General features: G+C 47.1%; 1 protein-coding gene across 1 annotated transcript in view; it reads left to right on the forward strand.

Moving 5' to 3' along the window:
- Positions 1-26,264, forward strand: part of OSBPL10 (oxysterol binding protein like 10) — a 183,533-nt gene that overhangs the window by 151,487 nt on the left and 5,782 nt on the right. The window contains exons 7-9 of the mRNA XM_087825099.1: positions 13,531-13,680; positions 20,560-21,037; positions 25,934-26,120. Of these exons, the coding sequence (XP_087681225.1) occupies positions 13,531-13,680; positions 20,560-21,037; positions 25,934-26,120 (815 nt within the window). The remainder of the gene's footprint in view (positions 1-13,530; positions 13,681-20,559; positions 21,038-25,933; positions 26,121-26,264) is intronic.

Genomic DNA, 26,264 nt, shown 5'->3' on the forward strand with positions numbered 1-26,264 from the left:
TTGCATCTCTTTGACCCGCTTTCATACTCATATCTCCTTCTGTCCCTCTGGTTTCCCTCTTCTGCCTCCCTCTTTTAAGGATCCTTATGGTTACATTGGGTGCCCCCCGATAATGGAGGATAACCTTCCTACTTTAAGGTCAGTTGATTAGCAACCTTAATTTTCACTGCCACATAGTCCCTGTCCTGGGAGTGAGGACTTGAACATCTTTAGGCCGTTATTCAGCCCACCGCAGTAGTGAGCAGGGTGGCATTCACCAAATACATTAGATATACCATGGAAAATAAAACTGGGATCAATCTCTGGCTTAAAAATAGAGCAGATCATTAAATTGCTCCCTTTGAGGAAAGCAGGCAGCTCAGCTGGATGTGTTGTTGGGAGCAAAGTAATTGGCTTTGCTTTTTGCACACAGTGGAACTTCTTCACACTTGCTTTCCCCAGTCTGCCACTGCTGCTCATCCCTTCGCCTCCTCCCCGCCTCCTAAGGCCTCAGAATTAAGCCAGACATGAAACCATGAAGTCATTTTTGACAGTTCATACAGTTAGTATCTTGACAGTGGAAAGAGGAGTTTAAAAATTATTGTGAAACAACATAATTGTTGCATAAAAATATAGCATAGGGTTTGTAGGAAGTGAGAAATAAAAGTCCACTATTTCAACCCTTCATTCTGATGTTACCTCCTGCAAGGGGCCAGTGTGCCCCTTCTGGGGAGTTTATTTGCACAGAAAAAACACACACACACACACACACACACACACACACACACACACATATACTTTAAATTTTTTTTACAGCAATAGAATCACACTATAGATAACGTAGATAGAATGAATATGGCTTTTTAATTTTTAATTACATTAATTAAATTTTAAATTTTAAATGATCTTGGGCATCTTCCCATGTCAATTTGTAGAGGTTGTTTGCATTCCTTTTAATAGCTACAAAGCATTCAACTCTATGAATCTATGGTAATTCATGAAATCATATACCTTAACCAGTAATTTATTTAACCAGGTTGTCCAGTTTTTCTTTTGCAAATGGTGCTCTACACATATTTTGCACACTTATGCAAATATACCTTATACTGGGAAACTATCTGGCAGTGGAATTTAAGTGGAATTTAGTTGACAAATGTGGGAATTTAAAATTTTGCCAAGTATTACCGAATTCCCTCCAAGGCTGGGCCTAATTTATACTCCACAGCAGTGTGTGAGGGCTGCTGTTTTCCTGGACCTTTGCCATCAGAAATGAATTTCACGTTCTTATTTTCTTAACAGCTTTTTTTTAGGAAAAAAAAAAAAGGTATCTCATTTTAATTTCTATTTTAATAATTATGAATGAAGTTAAGAATATGTTTCACATACTTATTGCCACTAGTATTTCTCTTGTTTGTGATGTTTTGTTCAAGCCTTTGCACACTTTCCAATTCAGCTGGACTTTTTAAACTAATGTTTTATAAGAATTCTTTTTATATTAAGCCAATTCGTTCTTTATGATGTGGGGCAGTATTTTGTCCATTTCTTGGCTGCACTTTTAGAGGAAAGAAGTGATGGATAGCAATTACGATTACAGTCACCACTGTAAAATCCTTTGCCATGCAGAACCCTTTAGCTCACATGGGTCTGAGAGTCAGAGCCCCCTTACGTCCTTTCATAAACATTTAGCATTAGTTTCAAATGAGGCTCCAGAACTTTTTTTGTCGGTGTCTAGGACCACCCACTGGGGCCAAACTCTGTGTTTGTACAAAGCTGGCTGTTTTGTAGGGAGGTATAGCAGCTGTGGGAACATATGGGAACCGTATGATGTATGCACCTATCTTTCCTGGAAACGTCATCTGGCCAGAGTCAAGCAGTCATCTCATTAAGGGCCTTGGCCGCGTGGAGCTCTTGTTTTTGCCTCACCTTCCCCTGGTCTTCCTTCTTGCCCTGAGGAAAATGTCAGAATGTGTAGGGATTCATTCTATGGCAGTTCTGGTTTGGACCTTCCATCTCTGTCCTGGGTATGATGTTGTTTATTAAGGCAGTTTTATGCAGCTTTTTTTTTTTTTAAATCAAGTTGACAAAAAACAACATACTTTTATTTCTCAAAAATGAAGCACTAATGTAAGAAGTTAAATGTCAGAAGGTTTTTTTAAATTCTGAAGACACTGGATTATGGACAGCATAATAAAGTATCCAGTTAAATATTAATTTCAATTCTAGTATTATATTGATTGGGTTATTTTTAAACTCATGAGGGGTTTCATGGTCTTGCTTTATGAATGGGATGAAGATTTACTGTTTAAGAGTAGAGCATTTGTCAAAATGTCCAACCAGGAGACAGAAAACCGAGCTTCGAGAGTCATCACAGGGCTGTGTTACACTGGAAAAATGGGAATTCCGTGCATCAGAGTGATCTTAGAGAAGAAAAACAAAAACTCAGTAATTAGAAGAGTGTAGGTCCTACCTGACTCTGTTTACACCTTAAAATTCACTCTCTTCTTTTTATGCTGAATTTGCTAACCCCACAGTTCTGATCATTAACGCTGCTCCCCACACGGTGTTCACATTACCCTGGACTGAGCAGAGCTGTCTCACAGATTTCCTCCCCCTTGAAGTTTCACTGAGTGAAGCGATTCAGAATGGGGCAGAGCACAGTATGGAATGCGACAATTTTTAAAGTAGAAAACAGAGCAAGCTCATTTGGATTTTATGGTAGTGGGGTAATATGAAGAAAAAAAAAAGAATTGCTGCAATTACCGTCTTACAATACTGAGCATCAATTCACATTTGAATAAAAGCACAAGGAAACCTTTTAATATCCTCTGTCCCGGTGGCTAGAAAAATGGACATAATGCAAATTAAACAGCAGAGAAAACGCCTGTTATTGGAGCCAAAAAGCATTGAGTGGTATTTGGAGATTGTAGCTTTAATAGAGGCTCATTGTTGCATCTTCACCATAAAATTAAGAGCTGTGATGGTGTAGTTTTGGGTTTATTTCTTTTTTTCTGATAAACGCTGGGTAGGACCTGTTTTCTCCCAGATGCTTTTCCCTTAGTATGTCTAAAATTGCCCAAGTGTTGGGTTGTTTCTGAAAGTCCTAGCTCTTGATGTGCTGTGGTGTAAATCATTGGAACTTTTTTGAGTTAGGAGATGATAATCTGGAAACCCACCTCTTGAAGCGCGGTGGCCTAGGTCAGCCCGATTTTCATCCTTCGGAGGCTGAAATGCGGCCCAGGTTCTTTTGACAGGTTCCTGGCACACAGGAAGCCCTCGGTGAGTGTGTGTTCTGTGTGACCTGGAGAGAGCATTCCCAGCAGAAGAGTTTTAAATGCACTTTGCTTTTCTCCATTATTTGCGATGCAATCCCCTTTTGCCTGCAAAGAACAGTAAATGCCTCTTGCTTCTAATGACTTGTAAATCAGAATTATTCTGTGGTTTGCAATGCCACTGGTTATTGCCTTAGTGCTATTGTACCCTCGAAACATTTCGATTGCAGAGAATCAACTGGGAATTTCCCAGTGAGAGGCATACATGATTAAAGTAGACAGATAAAATTCAAAGTGAGAATTAAAAGACTGGCACGGCCTCTGATGAAAATACAATCACCCTCTGCCACTCAGAGTTTATAGCTTTCCAATTCTGTTTTAGGGCCATCAAGTGGAATTTCCAGAATCTGGTCTAATGTTAAGATATAGTTTTCTTATTCAACTTGTGACTATACCCGTTTTGGAGAAAAGTCCATTTGTCTGTGTTTGGCTCTCCGTGGTGTCTAAGGCAGGGCCATGGCCACACTGGGCACTCAGGATTGGGTTTGGGGAATCAGAAATTGCCAAGTAACACACCTTCTGCACCATGTTTCCTGGTGCCAGGCCTCTCACACACCTGCTGCATTTCTCTGCTCTTCCTTGAAGCCCCCATGGCCTGGGGTCATTAGAGCAGCATTTCTCAAATGCCAGGCATCAGAATCGCCTGGAGGGCTTGGGAAAACACAGGTTCTGCAGGGGCTAGGGGAGGAAGCGGGGAGTTGTTTGGTGGGTATAGAGTTTGTTTTGCAAGATGAGAAAGTTCTAGAAATCTATTGTACAACCTGACTATAGTTAACACTGCTGAACTGTACACTGAAAAATAGTTAAGGTGGTAAAAATTTTAATTAGATATAAAGAGATACATTTGTCACAGCTCATGAGACTATATACTAAGGTCTAAACATTGCACCATATATAAATTCAATTAAAAATAAAAGCCCCCAAACAAACATACACAGGTCTGGCGCCCTAGACTTTGCATTTCTGTCAAGTTCCCTACCTGAGGCTGCAGGCCGGAGACCTCACATTTAGTAGGTCTGACTCAGAGCTGCTCTGCATACTCACATTGCTTTGAATCTTTCCCCCATCCCTATTTTAGAGTTTAAGCCCGTGACTGTGCATAATTTGTGGAAAAGGCGAGGCAGTCTAGCAGTGAGTGGCATTGAGTGTAGAGTCTGAAAGAATCACCAATGTGGTGCCAGCAGCTTTAGTTTCATTGTCTTTACTTTCTGAATAAAGGCATTTGCCATCTGCAGAATCTGAAGAAATCCATCACCCAGCACAAAGCATAAATCAATAGTAATTTAAACTGTGGATATGGAAAGCCAGGATTCTATTCTTGGTGCACATCATGGTTACAGTAGAAGCACATGTAGTAGAAGTCCTTTAAGATTTTAGCACAGAATCATTTATTACCATTGGAGATCCCGAAATACATCATTCCTTCATCATTTTCTGAGCTGGAGGTGCTGGTAAAATTATTCTTTGGTGCTTCTTTAGGACTTTTAGATTTTCAAAATGATCTGTTCTCCCTGCGCTTTATATTACCAAGGAGTTCAGAAAAGAGGCACAGTAGTGACCCGTGAGTGACCTGCGAGGCTTACGTGTGAGATTTGGGAGGAGGGAGAGGTTGCTTCTGCCCTGGTGTCATTAGAAATGCATCATGGCATGGGTGCTGTTTTTGCAAAAAATATAACAAATGGTGGATGGCGTGGCAATGAACTAGGAGGACGTTAAAGGTGTAGAGTGGTGCTGTCCAGTAGAACTTGCTGCGGGGATGACAGTGTTTTCTTTGTACGCTGACCAGTAGGGTAGCCATAAGCCACAGGTGACTGTGGTGTACCCAACATGTGGCTGGTGCCATTGAGGAACTGAATTTTAAGCTTTATTTAGTTTTAATAGCTCCATGCTGCCAGTGGATACTGCATTGGGCAGTACAGGTCTAGGGGGGAGCTTGAGGATGCTGGGCTTGGCTGGGTGAGAGCAGGAGGGAAGGTGAGAAAGGGGCCAGGTGAAGAAAGCCTTAAATGTTGGGCTGAGTGAGTGGATAGTTTCTCTGGGCAGTGGGACAGCATTGAAGACTTTTGAGCAGGGAATTTCAGTGGTCTGATACAAGACAGCGTGAGGAATCCAGACTAGAAAGATAATCCACAAAATGTCAGCATCATACAGTGACATGCTGAAGGCCTAGAGCGTGATAGTGGTGAGGAGAGGCAGGGATGTGTGGGCCAGGTGGATGTCTGGGTGTTGGGGTGCTGGGGAGGTGTCAGACAACCTACAGGCCTTGAGCCCTGACGACTAAAAGAATGTGGGCAAAACAGAGAAGTCAGGATGCTGGTGGGAGGGATCCATTTAAAGTGTGTGGATCTGAGAGGAGGGGAGATATGAATCTTCTTGTATTATATGGCCCATGGTTGCCTAAGATCAATCCACCTGCAGACATTTTTGGCCAGTCAGTTTTACTGCTGGCACCACCTGCCACTTTCAGTATTTTCTTTTTTCTCTTATTTACCTGCCACCAACTTTTACTATTTCCCCTTTGCTTATTAGATAATATATTAATTTTCTGTTGCTGCTATCACAAATGATCACTGACTTATTGATTTAAAACAACATATTATCTAACAGTTCTGTAGGTTAGATGTCTGATACCAGTCTCACCGGGCTGAAATTGAGGTGTTGGCAGGGCGTGTGCCTTTCTGGAGGCTCTCCAGGAGAATTTGTTTCCTTGCCATGTCTGGATTCTAAAGGCTTCCCATTTTCTTTGGCTTGTGGCCCCTTCCTCTGTCTCCAAAGCCAGCAGTGTTGCATCTTTCTGACTGTACTTTCATAGTTCCATCTCCTTCTGACCACAGCCAGGAAAGAGCCTCTATAGGTAATTATATCGGATCCATCTGGATAATCCAGGACACTCTCCGTCTCACGTCCCTGAGCTGAATCACATCTGTAAAGCCTCTTGTGTAAAATACCATATGCACAGGTTCCAGGAGCTCGGGCTGCATCATATAGCTTCCAGAGGGGCGCCTCCAGGGAGGAGGGAGGGCACAGGAGGACATGGCGCCTGCTTTAGCAGTGGCGTCTAGATCTGCATGCTCATGGGTACTGCCACATACCCACTGTGGAAGCTACAGGCCACAGGAGAGCAGTGGCCATTTACTAAGCATTCCTCTGAGCTGTGGATGATACCGCCTCCATTTCACAGACGAGGACACTGAGTCTGACAGGTGGAAGGTAGTGGATTCAGGATTTATATCCAGGGCCGTGTCTCTGCAGCCAAAGCTCAGAGCTCTCCCTTTATGTTTTGCTGTCTCCCAGGGCTCTGGGGATTGCATTCCCATTTTTGTGGCCTCTTTCTTTCCCTTCTCGTGACTTTGATCCCTGTGCTAACAAGCTTCCTGTGAGTTTGGAAATGTGACCTGTGCTGCTTGTGTGACACCCAGAATGAGGACTGTGGCGACCCGTGCCCTCAGCCTCCCATGGCTTCGCTCTCAGGAACATCGCTGAGGCCGGCCAGGCCATTAACTCAGCCCTGGGTTTGGTTTGCAAGTGCTAGACTTTTGCTAATTGAGATAATGTCATAAAGCAGCTGACACAGCGCTTGGCACCTAGGCCTGTGATGTTTGTGCCCTGCCCGTATCCCTGGCTGCATGCTGATGCTAAAGGAACTCTACCTTGTAGCTTGTGGCCTCTTGGGTTCTGCATGCGGGTGGCCCGGACTCTCGCTGGTCCGCGTTGGGAGCCACAGCTGCATGTGCTGCTGCTACTTGCTTTTCCCTTTTTGTACTGTCTTTAGATTTTCTTTGCTCCTTCCCAATTCCTTTCTCTTTTGCTTTTGTTTAAAAATGGTTTCTAAGCAGAAATGTGGACGTTAGAGAAAGTCTAATACTGCTACCTCCTATGAATGCTCCCCTTGTATGTTTTTAAAGGAACCCCTGTTGAATCCTCTTGGTATAATTATTCCTGATGATCTTGGCTGATGACTTCCTTCTGCCTTCCAGGGTGTGCTTTACTTAAAATTAACCTCTCTGCAGGTCAGCCCCTTTGCTCAGGAAGAGCATCTGTCCTTCCAGTCTATGAGAGCCAAGTGTGGCAAGTGTGTGTGTATGTGTGGTTAGAGCAAGACAGCCAGCTCATCCACTGGGAAGCAGCAGAAGGATTGTGATGTCAGTGGCAACCAACTCAGCATCTCCAAGATGGCAGCTGGGACCAGCCAGCTGTGTGGACATGCTTGTGCTCGAACCTGTTAAGAGTAAGAGACAACTTCTCCATCGGGTCGCCCTCATTGTACCTACCTCCAAATGGCAAGATAAGGTCCCCTAAGTAGAGTGGTGGCCTTCAAGGCACGGTTGGCCACCCAGCTTTGGATGCGGTTCCATATAGAAGATAGTACATGTGTGGAGCCTTCGGCAGCTGCCCTGCGTCAGGGCCAAGGGGCATCAGCTGGACAACATACCACCCGACGACATGTGTCCGACAACAAGCTCTTTGGTATGACTTCTGACGAGAGGATAGCATCATGCAGTGAACTGAGAGAGCCTCCACCCAGCGCCAATGGCTTCCTTTTGGGGAATTAGAGGCAGGCACAGGAGAGACTGTTCCAGAGGAGAAATCCCACCTGTGCTAAGCGTGGGATGGACAGTAGGTCATCAGGAGCAGCCACTTTCCATTCATCCAACAAAACTCTATGCGTGTGTCCTCAGGGGAAATAGTTTCCCCCAGCATGTGATAGAGAGCGCCCTGCCCTTGATAGTCATTCGATAAACATTTCTTATTGGGGGATGAGGGACAAAAACGCCAAGTGAAATTTGTGGGACTGCTGGCCATCTCGGGCACCCTGGGCTCTGCCAGTGCTACTGGCTTGTGTACGAAGTTGGACTAGATCTCCGAGTGCAGCTACGCCAGTGTTCACGACCCTGAGCTGTTCGAGGGGGCTTCGTAGGATGTGAAATATTACTCATGTGAAGCTACACTCTGAGGACCAAGTAGTGATTGTGATAATTTGGTTAAATATGTTGTGAATATTGAAATGAAAAAAGTTGACTGGAGGGAAAAGTGACTAAATACTTGGTTTTATGGATCCCGTAAGTGTAGTCAACAACAGTAGCACTTTTATCGTTAGAACCCCCCCAGAAATGGTTCAATAGTTGGTCTCTGGCCACTTGTACCTCTTAGGTGCTCAGACCCCGTGCTTCTCTTTTAATATTCACTGTTTCTTTTTTCTTCCCCTTGGTCTTCTGCTTGCCTACCCTTCCTTGTCTCTCTGGCCCCCTAACCTTTGTCCATGTTTCAACTTCACATCCCTGTTTGTCTCTAGAAGCTCTCATTTTCTGGCGAACGAACTTCTATTGACTGTTATCCCCTGGTGAACAGAAGGCCTGGTGGCCATTCCTGCATGTTCTTGCATGTTCTGTGTAGTAGTGGAATTGAGAAGGAAGTTACATAGGAGGACACACATTCCCTGGTTAGCCCTTTGCCCAGCTGCTGTATGTCATGACGTTTCTCTCATTTGAGGATATCGAAGGTGGTGCTTTGGGTCTTCTCCCCACTGCCCCACCTTTCTGTGGTCCTCAGAATACCAGATATTCTTCTTGACGTGGCCGGGTATCCCCATTTTCCCATAAAGACATTATGTGGACAGTGTTTGCTTCCTGTCAGTCAATACCAAGGTTCTTCGGTATGACTCAGTTCTCCCCATGCCTCCGTGCCAAGGTGACAGTGTGTGGGGAGAGATGCCAGGCTTGAAAATGAGCGAGCTGCAGCATGCTCACTGCTGGAGGAGAATTGGATGTTCTTGCTCTAGCTGGCTTTATTTTCTGTCCTTGCTCAGGTCCATTTTCAGGATAGTGACAGATCACTTGAACTCAGCGCGTTCTGTTCTTCTTGACACTTGTTGACTTGGGCAGAAGATGGCTATAAGAGGCCGTGTAATCCTTGTAGACCCCTCGCACCTGCATGTCTGTGATGTATTGAATTGGCTCTGGAATGGACTTGCTCCCTGTTTAACAGGAAAAGGGCTTCTTCAAAGCTTGGTTATGTAACCACACAGGCCTCTCTCAAAACAGCTCAAATCTAAGGATTCAGCCCTTGGAGGGAAGAAGCCAGGTTAATAGGCATTTACAAATCAAGAGGACGTTAGTAGGTAAAACTCCTTATATTGGCCCCAGCTGTCTGAGGGCCAGGTCTTAGTAAGAAAGAAGCGAAGATCATTGTGGAGAAAGAAGGATGGGTTGGATATACATACACTCTCTGAGCAAAGGGAGACAGGAGTGAGGCTCAGGAAAGGGGAGTAGATTTTGAGAGTTTGGTGTGGAGTGAGGCCTGCGGTAGGCAAATGAACTCGGAAGATAAGTGTTTCTTGGTTTTTCCTGGAACTCACCCAAACTGTACTTACATTACCTATGTATGTTGAATAAAGTAGGTTGGAATATCAGTCTTACCTGTAGTTTACATTTGTATTGAAGAATTCGATTTTTGTTAAAGAGGAGAGATGAAAGCATAGCTCAGTGTGTCCCCTACACTGGTGTCCCCCTGGAGAAGACTGTTGAACACAAGTCACAATTTTGTTTCTGGTCTGGGCCTCACCATAGTCTCATATACGTGCTGCCCCCTACTGGATGAGAAGTAGAGGTGTGGTTAAAGGTGGGGTGCATCTGCAGATGCTGTGACTGATTAGCTTCCTGCCCTAGGAGTCTCTCTCTCACAGGCTCTCAAACCCTTCAGTACTTGACAGGCCCTGAGGTCAGCCCAGGGGTAGACACTCTTCTAAGAATCCAAGGTCAGCATGGACTCCTTCTCTCCAGACAAATGCCCAGACATACAATTTATATGTAAAATTTCAAGGGCAGTGGTAGATATCTTAAGGGTGTCCGTAGGGCCCATGATTTGGGGCAGAGGTCACTGCTAAGCTACCAAGGAGTTGTTTCTAAACCCCAGCCACGTGCGCTTTTTGCTGTTCATGAGATTCACTTGTCCTTACCCACGTTTGCTAATAGGCACAATGAGTCACTTGTTTTCTGTAGCCCTGGGGTGTTCATGTGGTAGAAATATTGAGTCATAATTTTTGTTTTTATTAAAAACCTCATTATTCCAAAGCCTGCTTCTCTTTCAAACACACTTTAATTCCATTTTATCTTCGAGTTAGCGTACATTTTTATGGCTGGCTTGGCTCATTTGCAAAGATCTCTGGAGGATAGGGTATTTCAAGAACCTTCTTGCTCAAGTCTTATGATCTTTCTCAGCATTATAAAACCATTTCTCATTTTCAGTTTTCTTCTGAGATGGAGAAACACTGTTCTGCCACCCTTGATCACCTCGAGACAGTTGTCATTGCTTTACAAGCAGAAATCCATAGGGACCAGAGCGTGTGGGCATGCAGGGGCCCCCAGGACAGAAGCAGAGCTCTGTGAGTGGGAGGGTGAGAACACAGAGGGCACATGGACCTGTTTGTGGAGAACAGACTTAGAGCCAGTGACTGTTAGCGCTTTTTACATCAGAGTAGCAGAATCAACAAACCCTGACCCCTAAAGGGAAGGCAGCTTTCTGTCTTAAAACCCCATCAAAGCCTGGCTCTCCAAACCCCCATTTCTTGCAGTGCCTGCTGTCAGGTGCTTTGCAGATATCAACATATTTGTATTGATGTTGCGAATACAACAGAGCTGACCTGTTGAATAGTCCCACCATTCTATCCATGTACTGCCTTCATTTTGGACCCAAAACAGCATGTGGCCTCACCTTTCTGCATGACAGTTCCAGTGTGGGTGGAATTGCAGGCATCCTCTAAGATGTTCACTAACAATGTGATGAATGAAACCAGCTTTTTTAATTTTTAATTTTTTTATTTTAAAGCCCCTGATTATTTCCTTTGAGGTTGCGCAGGAGAATTATTTGCAAACCACCCTGTAAGAGAAAGGGCAAGTTCTCGGAAGCTGTGGGAGACAGAAATATTGCTGGATCCTTGTTTAAGCTTAGGGCACAGTTTGCTAAGGATCTGAGCCAAGGAGGCAGATGTGTGTCTGGTTCCCCACGGCCTTTCTTCCCTTGGCAGGACTTCAGGGCCCCAGGAGCTCTGACTGCACGTCACCTGGAGTGAGTCAGCTTCTGGGGCCTGTGTACCAGCCTCATTCTCTCTGCTGGAGCCCGTGTCTCTGAGAGTCATCATCAGATACAGAGGAGATGTGTGATGTTGATTGTCATGGGGAGAGCTGGAGAGGTTTGTGTGCACAGTAACACGTGTTCTTAGTATCACGTGGCAGGATCTGCTGAAGGCTTCCTGGCCCTGGCCCCAGGAACAAGCTGGGTTCAGGTTTCAAGCAGGGCAGCCAGCAGGAGGAGGGGTCCCAGGTGGCCTGTAAGCGCGTAGCACCGAGTAGGGCGGTGAGTGGGCACGGTGGTGCGTCCCCGTGTACTGGCTCGTGGGCAAGTGGCAATCGCGCTTTCTGAAGAAAGGGTCATTCTTTGCTTTATAAAGCTTATGGCTGCCTCAGTTGAGCTAATGATTTGTTTGGTTTGCAATCAGTACTTTGTGGGAACAGCTAATTTGAAGCAGGAATAATTGCTCTCAAAATGGAGCTACCTTTGTTGTCAAGATGGTCAAGGGCTTTGCACGCCACCCCCACCCCCTTGGGTGCATGACGTGCCTTGATTTGTTTTTGATTGTCCATTTCCCTCCCAAAGCAAGATGCCCAGGCATCGCCCTCTCCTCCCCCAGCTGCCCTGGGTTGAGGGGGAGTCTGCTGATACAAGTTGCCGCCTACCAGGCCCCCGCAGAGAAGTAGCAGCAGCAGCACCTTTGCCCCTGGAGGGACTGTATCTGAGTTCTCTCTCTGACTTCCCGTTAGTCTTCTCTGCACCAGGATGGAGTCATTTCAGTACATTCTGACAAAGCCACTTGCCGATGGTGTCAGCTGACACCTTGCCATGAGGCCAGAGAACCAGGCACAGGATGGAGGAAACCCGACTCTTGCCTGGGGGTGGGTGTGGGGTTGGGGGGAGTCCCATGGTCATCACTGAGGCTGCCCCACTGTCTGCCCAGAATTAGGGTCACTCAGAGAAGACTTAGGAATAATTTGAGCAGTATGTCTATGAAAAATGCTACTTGATTTCAAATTTTAAAAATGCCTACCCCAGGGCAGGGGGAGCGCTGCATTTTCTCGCTGGAGGGCTGGTGAGGAGTGGCCGGCCCATGTCTGGTAGGCCGGACAATGACAACCACCTCGATCACTGAGACAACCTTTGCATATTGGAAGTGCCTTTAAATAAAATAATTCTGTCCAATGAGGTTTATAAATCATTAGTTTTTGCATGACATTTGGGCAAGTCTGTATCCTTTTATACTTACTACCTTGGAGCTCCCGCATTTCTGTATATTGAGTTCACTATGTCTGACCTGCCATCGAAACAATTGTATAATGTTTTATGCAGAGTTTTTGCTTACATGTAAACAGGTACCATAAGAACATAGATAAATGTGCAATGGTTCATTTTTTCAACAGAATTCTGAGGACAGCTTTGCATAATAGCCAGTTCCTGATTCTTGGGTATTGAACATTTTGTGCTCAGCCATTCCCTTTGCACATTTTGTTTATTAACTTGCCTGTTGTTGTTTTTTTTATGTCATTGGAAAAATGGAACCAAGTAATTGAATTAATAAACTTGCATCAAGGAAAGCAGGGTCTGTTGGCCAGCATGTATCTCAGCATTCTTCTGAAGTATCAGTGTTTCTTTACATTTTCATTTTTGCTTCCCTTCCCAAATAATGCCCACTCCTTTTCTACACTTGCTATAGTGATATTGACGTCAAACAGTAGAAACAATCTCAGAGTACATTTTCCCATAAATAAGGTAATTTCAGTCAGTACCTGGGGTTACAAACATTTACTTCAACACAGAAAAATTTGTATTAGGTATAACGTGTCCTGGGTTGTGCCAATTAATAGGAGAATATTGTTTGGGAATGGTCAAGGTTAAGGGGCTCATTCCTGCGTGTTAGTTTCTTAAAGGGCGGGAACTTGCTTGTCAGGGAAAGTCCTTAGGCCACAGGCTCAGGAAGGAGGCGCTGGGAAAATTGGAGGGTGTGTGTAACAGCTCAGGGTCATTCTCCACCCTGTGGCCAACAGGACTGGTTTATAGAGAACCTCTTCCTGGGGCAGAGTCTGGCTCCCTTAGCCACGCATATGGGTTCATGCGCAGTGCTTCTCACTTCTGCTGGACCAGCTGGTGATTTTTACTGATGGTCTTGTTTTAGCCAAACTCGGGCCCTGAATTGGTTTTGTCCGAAGATGAAAAAAGCGACACTGAAGATAAAGAGGAGGCAGAACTGGGCGTCATGGAGGATCAGCGCAGCGTAATTCTTCATCTCATCTCACAGCTCAAACTTGGGATGGATCTCACCAAGGTAGGCTGGCGTGTCCCCCTGGGTTTGTGGCCGGGTGTTTGGGTGCCACCTCTACCTTTCAGCCTTCCCGGCTCACAGTCTTTTCCTGTGGTGAGGCTGGGAAAGCAGAGTGGGGAAGAGCTCAGCGTTGCAGTCAAGTGTGGACATTCCAGGTATAATTGGAAAGGAGATTTATGCTCATCCTCAGGGCATGAGTCTTGCATTTGATCTCTGCAGGAGCTGTGACACTACAAGGGCAGGGATGGCATCAGAAAAAGCATCTGAGATGATAAGGAAATTTCAAGATAGGATATTTTTGTTTTCTGCTGTGTCCTAGCGAAGGTGGAAGATGACCTATAGAGATAGGTAAGGCACAGTGGCCAGAGAGAGAAAGTAGGAGGAAGGAAAACAGTGGAGCAGGGAGCGAGGCCACTGCACACCTGGGCATGACCTGCCGCTGCAGTCACTGGCTTTCCCAGCTAGTCCCCCAAAGGCAGCCTTGTTGCTGATGCAGATCTCATTGTCCACGTGTAAAGAAACACACCTGTCGGTTGGTACACGTGCAACTAACTCTTCCTGGTGCTGTGCTCAACAAGGATCCTTGTTTTAAAATAAGGAAATCAGAACTGTGCATCTTGCTATTTTATTAGGATCGGATTGCTTTGCATTTCTGGAGTCATGGTCTACTCCTCGAAGAGCCAATGTTGGGTTTATTTCAGTAGTTGGCTGGCTGTGTGCAAGAAAAACATTTCTAGTCTATAGTTTTTAACTTATTTACCGGGAAGAAGCTGCTATTTAAAAAGCAGGGGGAGATTTGAGAGGCTGGAATACTTGTGAGAGGAAGAGGTGAGCCTTCTATCATCGCCTAAGGCCTGTGGGCTTTTGTCACCCCGCATCATAAAAAGGTCAGTGAGATTCTGTCTTTCCTTATTGTCTTCTTTCCTCTTCTTGGCTCTTGCCCAGGTCTTTAAGTTAAGCGTGTGCTAAATTGGCAATTGAAGACCTGAGGCTGCGCCGAGTGCCTGGTGAGCAGGCCCCCAGAGAGAGAACATCCTTTGATTCGAGGAGGAGGCTCCGGTGTGTGTGGAACAGGTGTGCCGCCCATGTTTGCGCAGGTCGCCCGTATCGATGCCTTCATGAGTCACCAGCCTAAGTGGGTCCCAGGGCTGCATTTCACCTTAGCTGATTAACTGTGGTCACCAGACAGGCCAGTTTCATGGGCATGTGACTAGAGGGGTCACCCAGCCCCGTGCTCACCAGCATCATGTGCTTGGTTCAGTGTCCTGTTGTCTCTGTCTTGAAATCCTTAATCATTTTGAACAAGAGAGCTTGGCTGTGCATTTTTCACTGGGCCCCATAAGTATGTAGCTGGCCCTGCCTCCCGAAACACCCTTGTCTGCCCTCTTTCCTTGGCTGTGGTTCCATAACCCCAAGTTGCTGGTGAAAACCTCCACTGGGTAACCGACTATGTTTCCACAAATTGTGGGTAGCGTAGGAAGGAAAAGGGGAGAGAAAGGAGGAACCACGGAGAGATGGAGGGCCACAAAAGGGCTGTTTGAGGAAGGGGCGTTTAGGTTGATCTTGAAGGATGAGTGGGCGTTAGTGGGAAGAGTGGGAGGAAAGGCCTTCCCAGCAGAGGGAACAGCATGAGCAGAGCCAGAGGGGAAGGCATGGTGGCTGGACTGAGCGTGTGCTGGTGAGTGGCGTGGTTGAACCTGGAGTGGGTAGAGGGGTCAGGTCCTGCAGAGCATTGTTAGCCATGTAAAGGAGAGTAAAATTGATCCTGCGGAGATGGGAAGGCCTTTGGAGGGCATGAAACAGGAGATGCGTTTCTCTTTAGGTAGTAAATATCTTCTTGGAAAAAGTAAAATTTTATTTCAAACTCTTTCCATCTAACAAAAATTTTAATAGATGCCCTTTGTGATGCTCTGAGCATGGGGAGATGAGTGTGAAGGGAGCTGGCACTTGAAGGAAACCCAGGGGAGCCACTTGTTGGCTAAGTAAAGAAACCTTTGGCAGTGTGAATTACCTACCCTTTATTTTGTCAGGTGGGTATTATTTCCCCCGGTTTCCTTAAAGGATTGCACAGATCAATCTCAGCAGGTGGTCTTGGCCTCTCTTGGTTTGCTCATTTGCACTGGGTAGGTTTGCCAGTCTAAGGACAGAGTACAGTGTTATGCAGATAATTCTTAAGGTTAAGTTAACTGATGTTTCTTTGGAGAAAACTGCATCATGTCTGGGCCTCCCTTTGCAGACGCCTCTGGTGTTCCCCTGTTGGGAGAGGGGAAGGGACTGTCCCTCTTTCTGGGAGCCCCTTGACTTTCTTGATGGGCAATCGATTATTTCAAAGTTTTAAGGGCCCAGCCTGAAGATTAGTTATTTACTTCTAGATTGATGCCGCTGTAAATGTAATTAATTGTTCTCTGAGTCCCGAGTGCAGATCTTTTTTTTTCCCTTTCCCCAAAGTAGTTCATTGTCTTAATTATGTTAATGGGAGAAAAGGCAGCCCTTATTGATGGCTCCATAAATCTGCAGCAGTGATTCCAGCCATTTGGATGCCATCATCTCTACAGCTGGGCCATCACTCACCTCTCTGTAGGAGGCAGACAGCCCAATTAGTACTCACCCATTCCTGGCTGTATCTCTGGTGCCCCCCACCCAAGAAACAGATGATTAAATGACTTACTTGCAAAAGCACCAAAAAAAAAAAAAAAAAAGAAAAAAGGCAGGAAGATAGTATGAGAGAGAGAAATCTGCTTTAATGGAATGTGTGACATCCTGTCCAGACTGTTCAAGGGGCTGGTTTTGAAAGGCATCTGTCTGGTGTTCTGCACAAACACTGTCAAAACGTACCAATGAGAGTTGAGCGTTGACCTATGAACCAGGAGGTCACGATTCAGTTCCCCGTCAGGGGTTGTGGGCTCGATCCTCAGTAGGAGGCAGCCGATCAATGACCCTCTTTCATCATCGATGTTTCTATCTCTCTCTCTCCATCTCCCTTCCTATCTCTGAAATCAATACAAACATATTTTAAAAAAACATTCCAAGAAGAGAGGAAAGGGGAAATAGTCTTCCACTGCCGACCCGTCTGCTCCATTGCCCCAGGTATTCTGCTTTTCCCATCTCAGACAAAGCCAGATGGCCACTGTCAAGTGCAGAATGCGGATCTAGTGGGTTGGGCTTGGCGTTGGCTGTGAGGCCATACTCCCTGAGTCTGTAATTTTGGGAGGGTTGTCTTGGAAAATTGATAGGTTCTCAGCTGCTTCATCTCTAGTAGAGTCTTTTTTCTTTCTCCTCCAAGTTTTTAGCTTGCACATTTCCTAATCTACGGTAGAGTTGCAAGAACAGTACCGTGAACTTCCATCTATCACCTTTATTGGCCAGTTAACATTTTGCCACTCAGCGTTGCTTCTCCCTTCTTTCCTGTCTCCTTCTCTGTTGCCTCTTTCCATTTCTCTCTCCCTCGCCCTCTGCAACCCCACATGCACACGTGCATATCTGTGTGTATGTGTATTTTTTGATGAACCATTTTGGAGTGTGTTGTATCTTCGAACAAGAGGACATTTCTCTTACACTACATTTGTCACACTTGGGAAATTTACCATTGATGTAAAACTATTTCATATATGGCCCATTGTAAAAGTTCCCCCAATTGTCCCCGTACTCTTTACAGCTTTAGTAGGAGAAAAAGAGCACTGTGGGTGCTGTGATGGAGGTGAGTGTGGGGTGCAGTTAAGACATGAAGGACGAGGTCATGGGTTTAGTCTTGGGAGCAGGAGCTGTTGGAAAAAGCTCCATAGAGGAGGTTACCCTTGAGCTCAGTAGCTGTGTGTCATTTAGACAAGGCAGGGGAGGGGCAGAAAGGGGAAACAGGAGGAATGTATCGGGGAAGGGGGGCTTGTGAGGGGAGGGGTGGGGGCCCAAAGTTGGGGGTAATGTGGACAAGAGGAAGTTGGGGGGCCAGATTCAACTCTGTCTCTTGTGGAGATTTAGAAAGAATCTGGCTGAGTGTGGAGAGGGAAGGGTAGGCAGGACAGAGCTGGAAGGCCGGCTAGGACGCTACGGCTGTGCTTTTCCAGGGGGACCTCCATGTGTGTCCTTTTGGTTCTGATGTTCAGTGATTTGGGGTTCTCAGTGGAGTTCTTTTTCCTATTTTGTTTTAATCCTTCAGCTTCTGAGTTCAGAAATGCTGACTAAGGGAAATGCTATAAATTCTTGCCCTTTTCAAAAGTACGTAATGGGTAAGTATTGTAGTTGTTCTCTCCTTGTCATTTCAGTCTTGGGTACACCACATGAGAATTCTTGTTGCCCGGGGGTGGAATTGTCTCCAGGGCAGCCCCATCGCCATAGGATGGGGAGAGGATGCATGTCAAGGTCATGGGGTGACCTTCGCTCAGAGTTGTGTGTGTCAGGGCTAACCACCCTCCACGCAACTCTGCCTGCTCCCTCCCCTGGCTTGCCTTCCGAGCAGAGAGTCCCCTGGGCCCCAGAAGGGACAGGGTTCAGGACGTAGAGTGGCTTGGGGACAGTCTGGTGATGTGGACATCTGTGGCCTCTTTTTCTTTCTAATGATTTAGCCTCATTGAGGGTTTCCCAGGCTACCTAAGTGCACAGTCCCTAACCTGCACAGCCCGTCTTGGGGAGTTCCCAGGTGAGACCTGGAGTGGCTCTGGGGGCAGGCAAAAGAGATGGTGGGTGTTTGGGGTTGTTTTGCCTCTCTTCTTCTTTTTTTTTTTTTTTTAGTCTTCACATGAGAATATATTTGTTTGTTCGTTAATTGATTTTAGAAAGAGAGGAAGGGAGATTGAGAGAAACATCGATGAGAGAGAAAACATTGATTGGTTGCCTCCCATACATGCCCTGACCTGGAATCGAACCCCCAGCCTTTTGGTGTATGGGATGGTGCTCCAACCAGCTGAGCCACCCGGCCAGGCTTGCCTCTCTTCTTTACTCTGCCATTAGCTACCCACATGGTGGGAGGCCACGGGGAGAGCAGCGGCCTGGGAGAGTATAGTGGTGGCTGCCGAATGATGACCTGTCCCATGGAAGGACAGAGAACGTAGTAACTGTGGCACCCGAAGGCCATTCTGAGCCAGGATGTACTTCTCCTGGCCAGCTCAGATCCTTGAGCAGGCAGATTCTCAGTTTCGTCAGGTTGTAGCAGGAAGAAAATTAGGGAATCTCCTTTCATTTGCATGGTTGTAGTTTAAATAATGTTTCTTCTTCCAGTACATTATAAAAGCAAAGCCGAAAGATACTCAGAAAAAAATATAAAAATCACTCAATTCTATCATCAAGACAGATAGGTTAACATTCAGGGTTTTTTTTTTATGATACTTGAATTGTGTTACATGTTCAATTTTACATCTGGCTGCTTTTTAACTTAACACAGGTACATTTTCCTCTGACATAGTTTAAATGAAAGACAGAGGAACATTAAAAAATATACCAGCCTGTTCTCTCCAGTGGACTGGGCTTTCTCCAGTTTCCTCTGAAATCTCTGCTTTGCTGATCTCACGACTGACTGTCTCTTTCAGGACATCTGTCTTCCATTGTGTCTGTGTGCTTGGCAAGGAAGGGTCTTAGCAAGCCAAAGTGGAGTCAGGGTTACAGACCTGTAAGCCATGATATTCATGTTCAGGGATGTGCCCCCTTGCAAGTGTTCTCATGGGAGTTAGGGACTGTGTAAAGGAAGGACAGGCTTGATCGTGTGAGGAGGGAACGTAAACCGGCTGCATGACCTCGGTCAACTTGCTTGAACTTGAACTAGTGTGGCTCCTCTCCCCTCACTCGGAGGCTGTCGGAGGAGCCAGCAGGTCAAGGCCAGGCTTCCAGCTTCAGAATCCTATGATTCCATATGAGGAGGGGCAATGTGAGAGGCTCCAGGTCAGAAAGAGCTGTGTCATGTGGCTGCGCGGGAGGAATATTAATACCCAGTGATGTAGTCATTTCAATATCCCTGTCGAGCAGTGAGAAAGAGGCGAGCTCTCCTTTGCATATCAGCAGTAATGACGAGTTACCTGCTTCCCAGCCGTTTCGGAACGTCCTTCATTTGCTTTAAATGACCTAATGGTTACAGGCATTTGGGTTGTATGGCACCTGAGTGGCCACCTGGATCTGCTTTGGATCAACAAGGAGTTTCTTTGTCCTATCCCTGACAGAGCCACTTAGATTTCTACTAATCTATAGTAATGGGCCAATAACAGGCCTAGGGGCAGCCCTTCTGCCGGTCCATTTACCAGAAGATTCTCTGTGAAGTGCCAGCCGACTTCTTTGTAACTTCTGCTCATTTCTTTTGGCCCAGATCGGCCTTGCCTCCGGGACGCCTGGGCCAGGCGCCCTGCCACACTCCTACCCTGCCCTCATCTCAGTGGGGTGTGTATGCTACTCTTCTAAGCGAGATCCCAAAACAGACGTTCTTGTTGATGGCGGGTCCTGGTCTACCTGGATTCCCTTTGATGTGACACCAGCAAACCCCAATGTCCATGTTTGTGGGAACACATGAGCATCCTCCTTGGTTGTGCCTGATATGAAAACCATGAAAAAGCCCTTCCCGGCTGTTCCCTTCATGCTCTAAATAATGCGTGAAAGAGGGCTGTGTGGTTAAGAGCCACGGCAGTGGAGAGAGAGGCCATTGTGTTAGCCCAGGTGAGCCGTGAAGAAAATCACTTTTGTCCACAAGGCTCAGTTGGCGTTGCTGCCCCTGGTGCAGCTACTTTCAGTCTCTTCTGTATTGTTTCTCCTGATTCTTCCATTTGTGTACAAATCAAAAGATACTGGCCCCTGGCTCGAGCCATTGAGAATTTGCTTGATGGTGTTTGCAGCCTTCCTGTTTTTCCTTTCCAGCTCTTTTTCTCACCACGGGGATTCCTGCCTGACTTTGTCTCCTTCCAAATGCAGGTGGTGCTTCCCACATTTATTCTGGAGAAGCGGTCCTTGCTGGAGATGTACGCAGACTTCATGGCGCACCCGGACCTGCTGCTGGCCGTGACGGCGGCGGCCACGCCCGAGGAGAGAGTCATTTGCTTTGTGGAGTATTATCTCACCGCCTTCCATGAGGGCCGCAAGGGGGCCTTGGCCAAGAAGCCTTACAACCCCATCATTGGCGAGACATTTCACTGCTCCTGGGAAATCCCCAAGGACAGGGTCAAGCCAGCGAGGACTGCTCCCCCCTCTCCTCCCAGCCACGACCACCTGATTGCCGACGAGCCTTCGGAACGCTACAAGCTGAGGTTCGTGGCTGAGCAGGTGTCTCATCACCCACCCATCTCCTGCTTCTACTGTGAGTGCAAGGAGAAGAGACTTTGCATCAACACTCATGTGTGGACCAAAAGCAAGTTCATGGGCATGTCCGTGGGGGTCTCCATGATAGGAGAAGGTAAGCCACGCCATAAGGTTTGGTGGAGTTTGACTTACGCAGTGATGTTCGTATACCTGATAGATGATTGATGGTTTTGTTTGAGGGGTTCCTTGTTGTATTTTGTTTTGGGTTTGGGGGTGGGTGGGTGGGTGGGAGAGAGGGATGAATTTTATTATTTGGGGACTAGATCCTGGTGATTTCCCAAGGCGATGGGCTGGATGGGACGTAGCTATTTGCCTAACCAGCTGCCCACCTGATCTTCACATGCTGTGCGTGCGTGTTTGTGAGTGGCTTTACAGATGCTTTATTGCCAGCTTTGCATGAATGTTAGAGTTGGCTCCAAATCCTTGAAACACATTTTCACTCATTCTCACCGGTGCTCTGGCTCGCAGACAATGAGGATAATGCTACTGTTCACAATCGGCTCATGAAAATTCCCGAGGCAAACCTCTGGCCTCAGTGCTAGAGGCTCTGAAGCAAGGACACAGTGTAATAGCACCACCCGGGCTGCACGTTTCTATTTTAGCAGATAGCTGTGAAGGAAGTAGATGCATTGTGTGAAGAAACCTGTAATAATCCTTGTTAAATTCTGGCTTCTGTGTTAGTGGTTCTTTAACTTCTTTTGAGTCACAGATCCCTTTGCTACTCGAAGGATGTAGACTCACTTCCCAGAAAAAAACACCACCACAAAACTTGGCTTTGTTTCAGGGAGCATATGGCTCTCTGGAAGCCCTTCCGAAACCCTGTGAGATAAGAACACCTTTCTTTCACTTAGCACATTTTTATTGAGCACCTACTAGAGGTCAGACATTGTCTTAAGAGCTGTGGATACTTGTATGAACAAAACAGTCCAAAAAATATATATCTGTCCTTGTGAAGCTTCTATTGTATTCTACTAGGGAAATAAAATTATGTTTGTTGTGTTGGGAGGTAAGTACTATGGATAAAAATAAAGCAGAGAGGACACCTGGGAGTAGTAGTGGGGAGAGAGCAATAGAGCCTTAGGATGGGATGGCGGCTGGGAAGGACTCACTCAGAAGGTGGTATTTAAGCAGAGACCCAGGGGTGATAAAAGGACAAGCCTTGTTGGTGACCAGGGGAAGAATATGTAAAGCAGGAAGAACCAAGCAGAGCCCTGGCGTGCTGGGGGAAGGCAGGAAGCCCCAGTAGTTGGAGCAGAGTGAACGAGGCAGGAATTGGAGAAGACAAGGTCAGAGAGGTGCAAGAAACCCGCAGTGGGACAGGTGATGACAAAGTGGGAAGGGAAGATAGTGAGGTGCCAGCAGGGGGACGTGCGATTTCTAGTAGGGCGGCCTCAACGAGAATGGAGCATTTGAATAAAGGCTCCGAGGAGGAGAGAGAGGAAGCCATGTGGATGTTCTGAGCAAAAACCCCCTGCAAGTTGAACGCCCTAAGGCAGGTGTGTATCTGGAGTGTTCTAGGAACATCAGGAGGCCAGCGTGGCTGGAGCAGAGTGAGCCAGGGGTGGGTAGAGGAGTCAAGGTCAGAGAGCAGGGGCCAGGTCACGGGGGCTGGCATTGGGGGAGTGCAAGGACTCGGGCTTTGACTCTGAGTGAGATGAGATTCCCTGGAGTGTGGGCGTGATTTTAGCAGCATCCCCATGGCTGCTGTGTGAATAGATGGAAGGTGGGAGCCGGGACGGCCTCATGGCAAAGCTATGAGTAGACAGAGGAGTTGTTTCTTTTCTGTTCCCCCACCCCCCACACAGAGACACAGACACAGACACAGACACACATGCGTGCGCGCTTTAAATCTCCAGTGTAAGTGCTCGGTGGATGCAATACATTCTGATAAAACTAAATGCATTTTCCGGTACACAGAAAATATTCACGTTCCTCTCTGGGGATTGATTCCTCTGCACTCAGCAGAACCGCCCGCTGCCCAGTGTCAAGGCGTGGGAAACAGACTTATCCACAGCCCAGGCTGGGCGCCTCCCAGGCTCTGGGCCCCTAGGCAGGGATTCTTGATGGTAGACCACTATCTGGAAATTTTTGATAAAGGTGAAGATTTGCAAATCCATTTCTAGTGATTTAGAGGATTTTTCAATCAGAGAAACTCATCCCCTTCCTAGCCCCAGGGATGCTTCCCTCTCTCACCAAACAGTAGGTGGGAGCCCCCAGCCATCCAGCACCAGGGATGGGCCGGTGAGGAGGTGGGTGTGTAAGGATGTCACCTGTGTGACTGTTTCAATGCCACTCCTCTCCTCCCAGCACATTTGCTCTTCTCTCCCTTCCATTCTCTGTACCCTGGTCCATCCTGTCAGCCCTCCTGTGTGTCCAGCCGTCCCATCTAAGCCACTCCTTGCACAGGGCTCATTCTGTAGCCGGGCAGAATCCATGGCTTGCGTCTGCCTGCTTGGGAACTTCACTGAGAGTCGCGGGGTCCTGTGACCTCTGTTTTTTCCACTGTCCCCCACTCTGTCAGTGAGGTGAGCTGACATCCTCAGTGTCTCTTCTTGTTGGCAGTTGTTGCGTGTCTGTCTCCATAGGGTAGGTCTCTGACGTCCCAGGGTCTTAGCTCCCGTTCCCCACATATAACACGTAGGGGCTGGGCCTTGAATTCGCTCCGCACAGCCCCGGGCGCGCTTGGGGGTGAGCATGTGCACACCGCTCTTAATGCTGTGCCTGGGGAACACTGTACCCCCCTTTTCTGAGATCCTCCGTCATAGCCATCCCCGAAGCAGGGTTAGAATTCACTGCTCTCACTTTTTCCGCTTGAAAATCCAACTCAGGACTTCTCAGTCTCAGTTGAAATGCGAAGCTTGTGGAGACTCTGGAAGCCCCTCCCTGTGTAGCCCTTCCAGGCCCCCGGCCCAGTGTGTTCCTGCGTGGACAGACCTGGGAAGTGTCAGGGGGCCCTTGGCTCATTCTTGGGAGGCCTTAGGTTTGCCTAAGTCCTTTCAGCAGCTACACCCACCTCTCTTTCATGTTAATTAAATGTGCGCTCTGTCACACGTATGACCTAACTGTTCACACAACAGGATGCTTCCAAGCAAAGGTTCTGGTCCCTGTACTCCGCGCCTTGGCGGGCCGGGTGTGAGAGGCGGGGTGTTTTTCTTTCCCTTACTTATTCCCTGCGTGGATCGAGCACATTCCATGACATTTTTGACTCTAGTTTGGAGTAACATTTTTCCAACCCCCTCATTTTAAGATTTAGATCTCAGCTGGGTCCCCTTCATATTTTGTACATAAATACACGGGCTTGTCTCTTAAATTACTGCCTTAGGCTGTGGCATATCTAGCTACAATAAAATGCCATTATAAAGAGCTTCGTTTTGCCTTGAACTCGCTTAGGTTGCAGTTCAGAGACTGCCCCCCTTCCCCACTGTTCCTCAGCTCTGACACTGACAACCCCTAATTGAGACACTGTTCAGCCACCCCATCCGTTCCGTCCCCGGGGAAGCAAAGGACCTCTACTCACCAACCCCGCACTGCTGGGAGCTGAGGCCCCGCAGTTGCTCCTGCGTGTGACACGCCTGCCCCTGAAACACCAGAACCAGCGCCCAGCAAATGGCACAGCCTCTTAATTGAGTCTGTGGGGAAAGGCAATTAGTTCGAGCAAGAGAAGTGACACGTTGGCTCGGGCTGATGGATGTGGGCGCTGCGTTGCCTGCAGCCCAATTCCCCAGGGTTACTCTCTGAGATTCTGCGCGCTCCAGACTAAATGTTCTATCAGAATATTTTGGTTCCTCGGGTTGGGATACCGTGTATGAAATTATTTAAAATTTGTCAGTGTGAAGACCTTAATGCTTGGCCTAATGTTTATTGATAAATCAGTTTGTAGGATTTAAGACTAACCTCGGCGTGGACGGATTGATGATTTGGCATTTTTCAGTGTGTCTCAGCTCTTAGGCTAATGAAGGAGGAGCTTTCGTTCGTGATCCCGTCTGTAAGTTTAGTTTTAATAGGCTTTTATTCCTATTAGGGGCAGGTATTTTTTTATGCAACCCTAAAAAAAGATGGTTAGTGTTGAGAAGGCATAAAAATTTCAGGTTATTTAATAAGTGAGCACACATTTATGGATTTTCAGAAAAGAGCCAAAAGAATGTGGTCTCGCTAATGCCCTCAAACCAGCTTAGCTTAGGGGCTCACTGGCTTCGAGGGGCATCCAATGGCAGGAAGGTGCCTCCCACTGCTCTCTTCGCCCCATGTGCATACCCGGCCACCTGGCTTTGTGATTTCCTCTTTATTCCCAAATGGAGATACCACTGTTAAGAACTCACCCAAGAGGGCTGTTTTAGTGAGTGAGTGCAGGTTAGGATATAAAACCTATAGATTCTCGCGGTGTGTGAGGCTGCGTTTTAGCTGAGTTTTAGAATCGCCTTCCCATCCCTACCATGGCCCAGAGCGGCACAGGTACTGTTACCCCTGGGTCACAGAGGAGGAAACTGAGGCACAGTGAAGTAAAGGTTGCCAGGCTGGTGAGTGACAGAGGATTTGGAATGATCCTCTAAGATCTCTGCCTGGAATCCTTTCCTGCCCGTCTTCACCTACTCAGTTCTTACCCAACTCGTGTCCTTTCCTCAGGGAAACCTCCCTTCCAGGTCCATTCCTGTTGGAGGCCTCCCTGGAACCCAGCACCTCTCCCTTCTACCTTCATCACAGTCACAACTCTGTGTTTGCTTGGTGATGAATGCCCGCTGTTCTCTTCTGCTCCTTGAGGACAGACAGTGGGTCCGCCTGGTCCACTGTTGTATTCTCAGTGCCTCACACAGTGCCTGGCGCACAGGAGGGCACGCAGTAAATAAATGCATGGCGAACGAGCAGCCAGCCTTTGCGGGGGTGGCAGACCACCGCCTTTGCTGGAGGCTCTTTGGCTTCTGCTGTCTTTTGATCGCCAGCTGCCCTGTTCTTGTTTGCTGTGTGCTGACTCGCCTCTGCTCTCCCCCCGGAGGTGTGCTGAGGCTCCTGGACCACGGGGAGGAGTATGTGTTTACCCTGCCTAGTGCCTACGCTCGCTCCATCCTCACCATCCCCTGGGTGGAGCTTGGAGGAAAAGTCAACATCACCTGTGCCAAGACGGGCTACTCGGCCACTGTGATCTTCCACACGAAGCCTTTCTATGGCGGGAAAGTCCACAGGTAGGAGGCGGCCGGGGAGGCTCCGTCTTTGTCTCATCACGATGCCCGGAGGGTCATTTCTCCATCAGAAGTTGGGTTCCAGCCATGGGATGAATTGAAAATCAAGACAAAGTTGTTAACAGATCTTTTTTCAAAAGAGGTGCT

Source organism: Miniopterus natalensis, chromosome 15 (assembly GCF_054644295.1).
Source record: "Miniopterus natalensis isolate mMinNat1 chromosome 15, mMinNat1.hap1, whole genome shotgun sequence".
NCBI lineage: Eukaryota > Metazoa > Chordata > Mammalia > Chiroptera > Miniopteridae > Miniopterus > Miniopterus natalensis.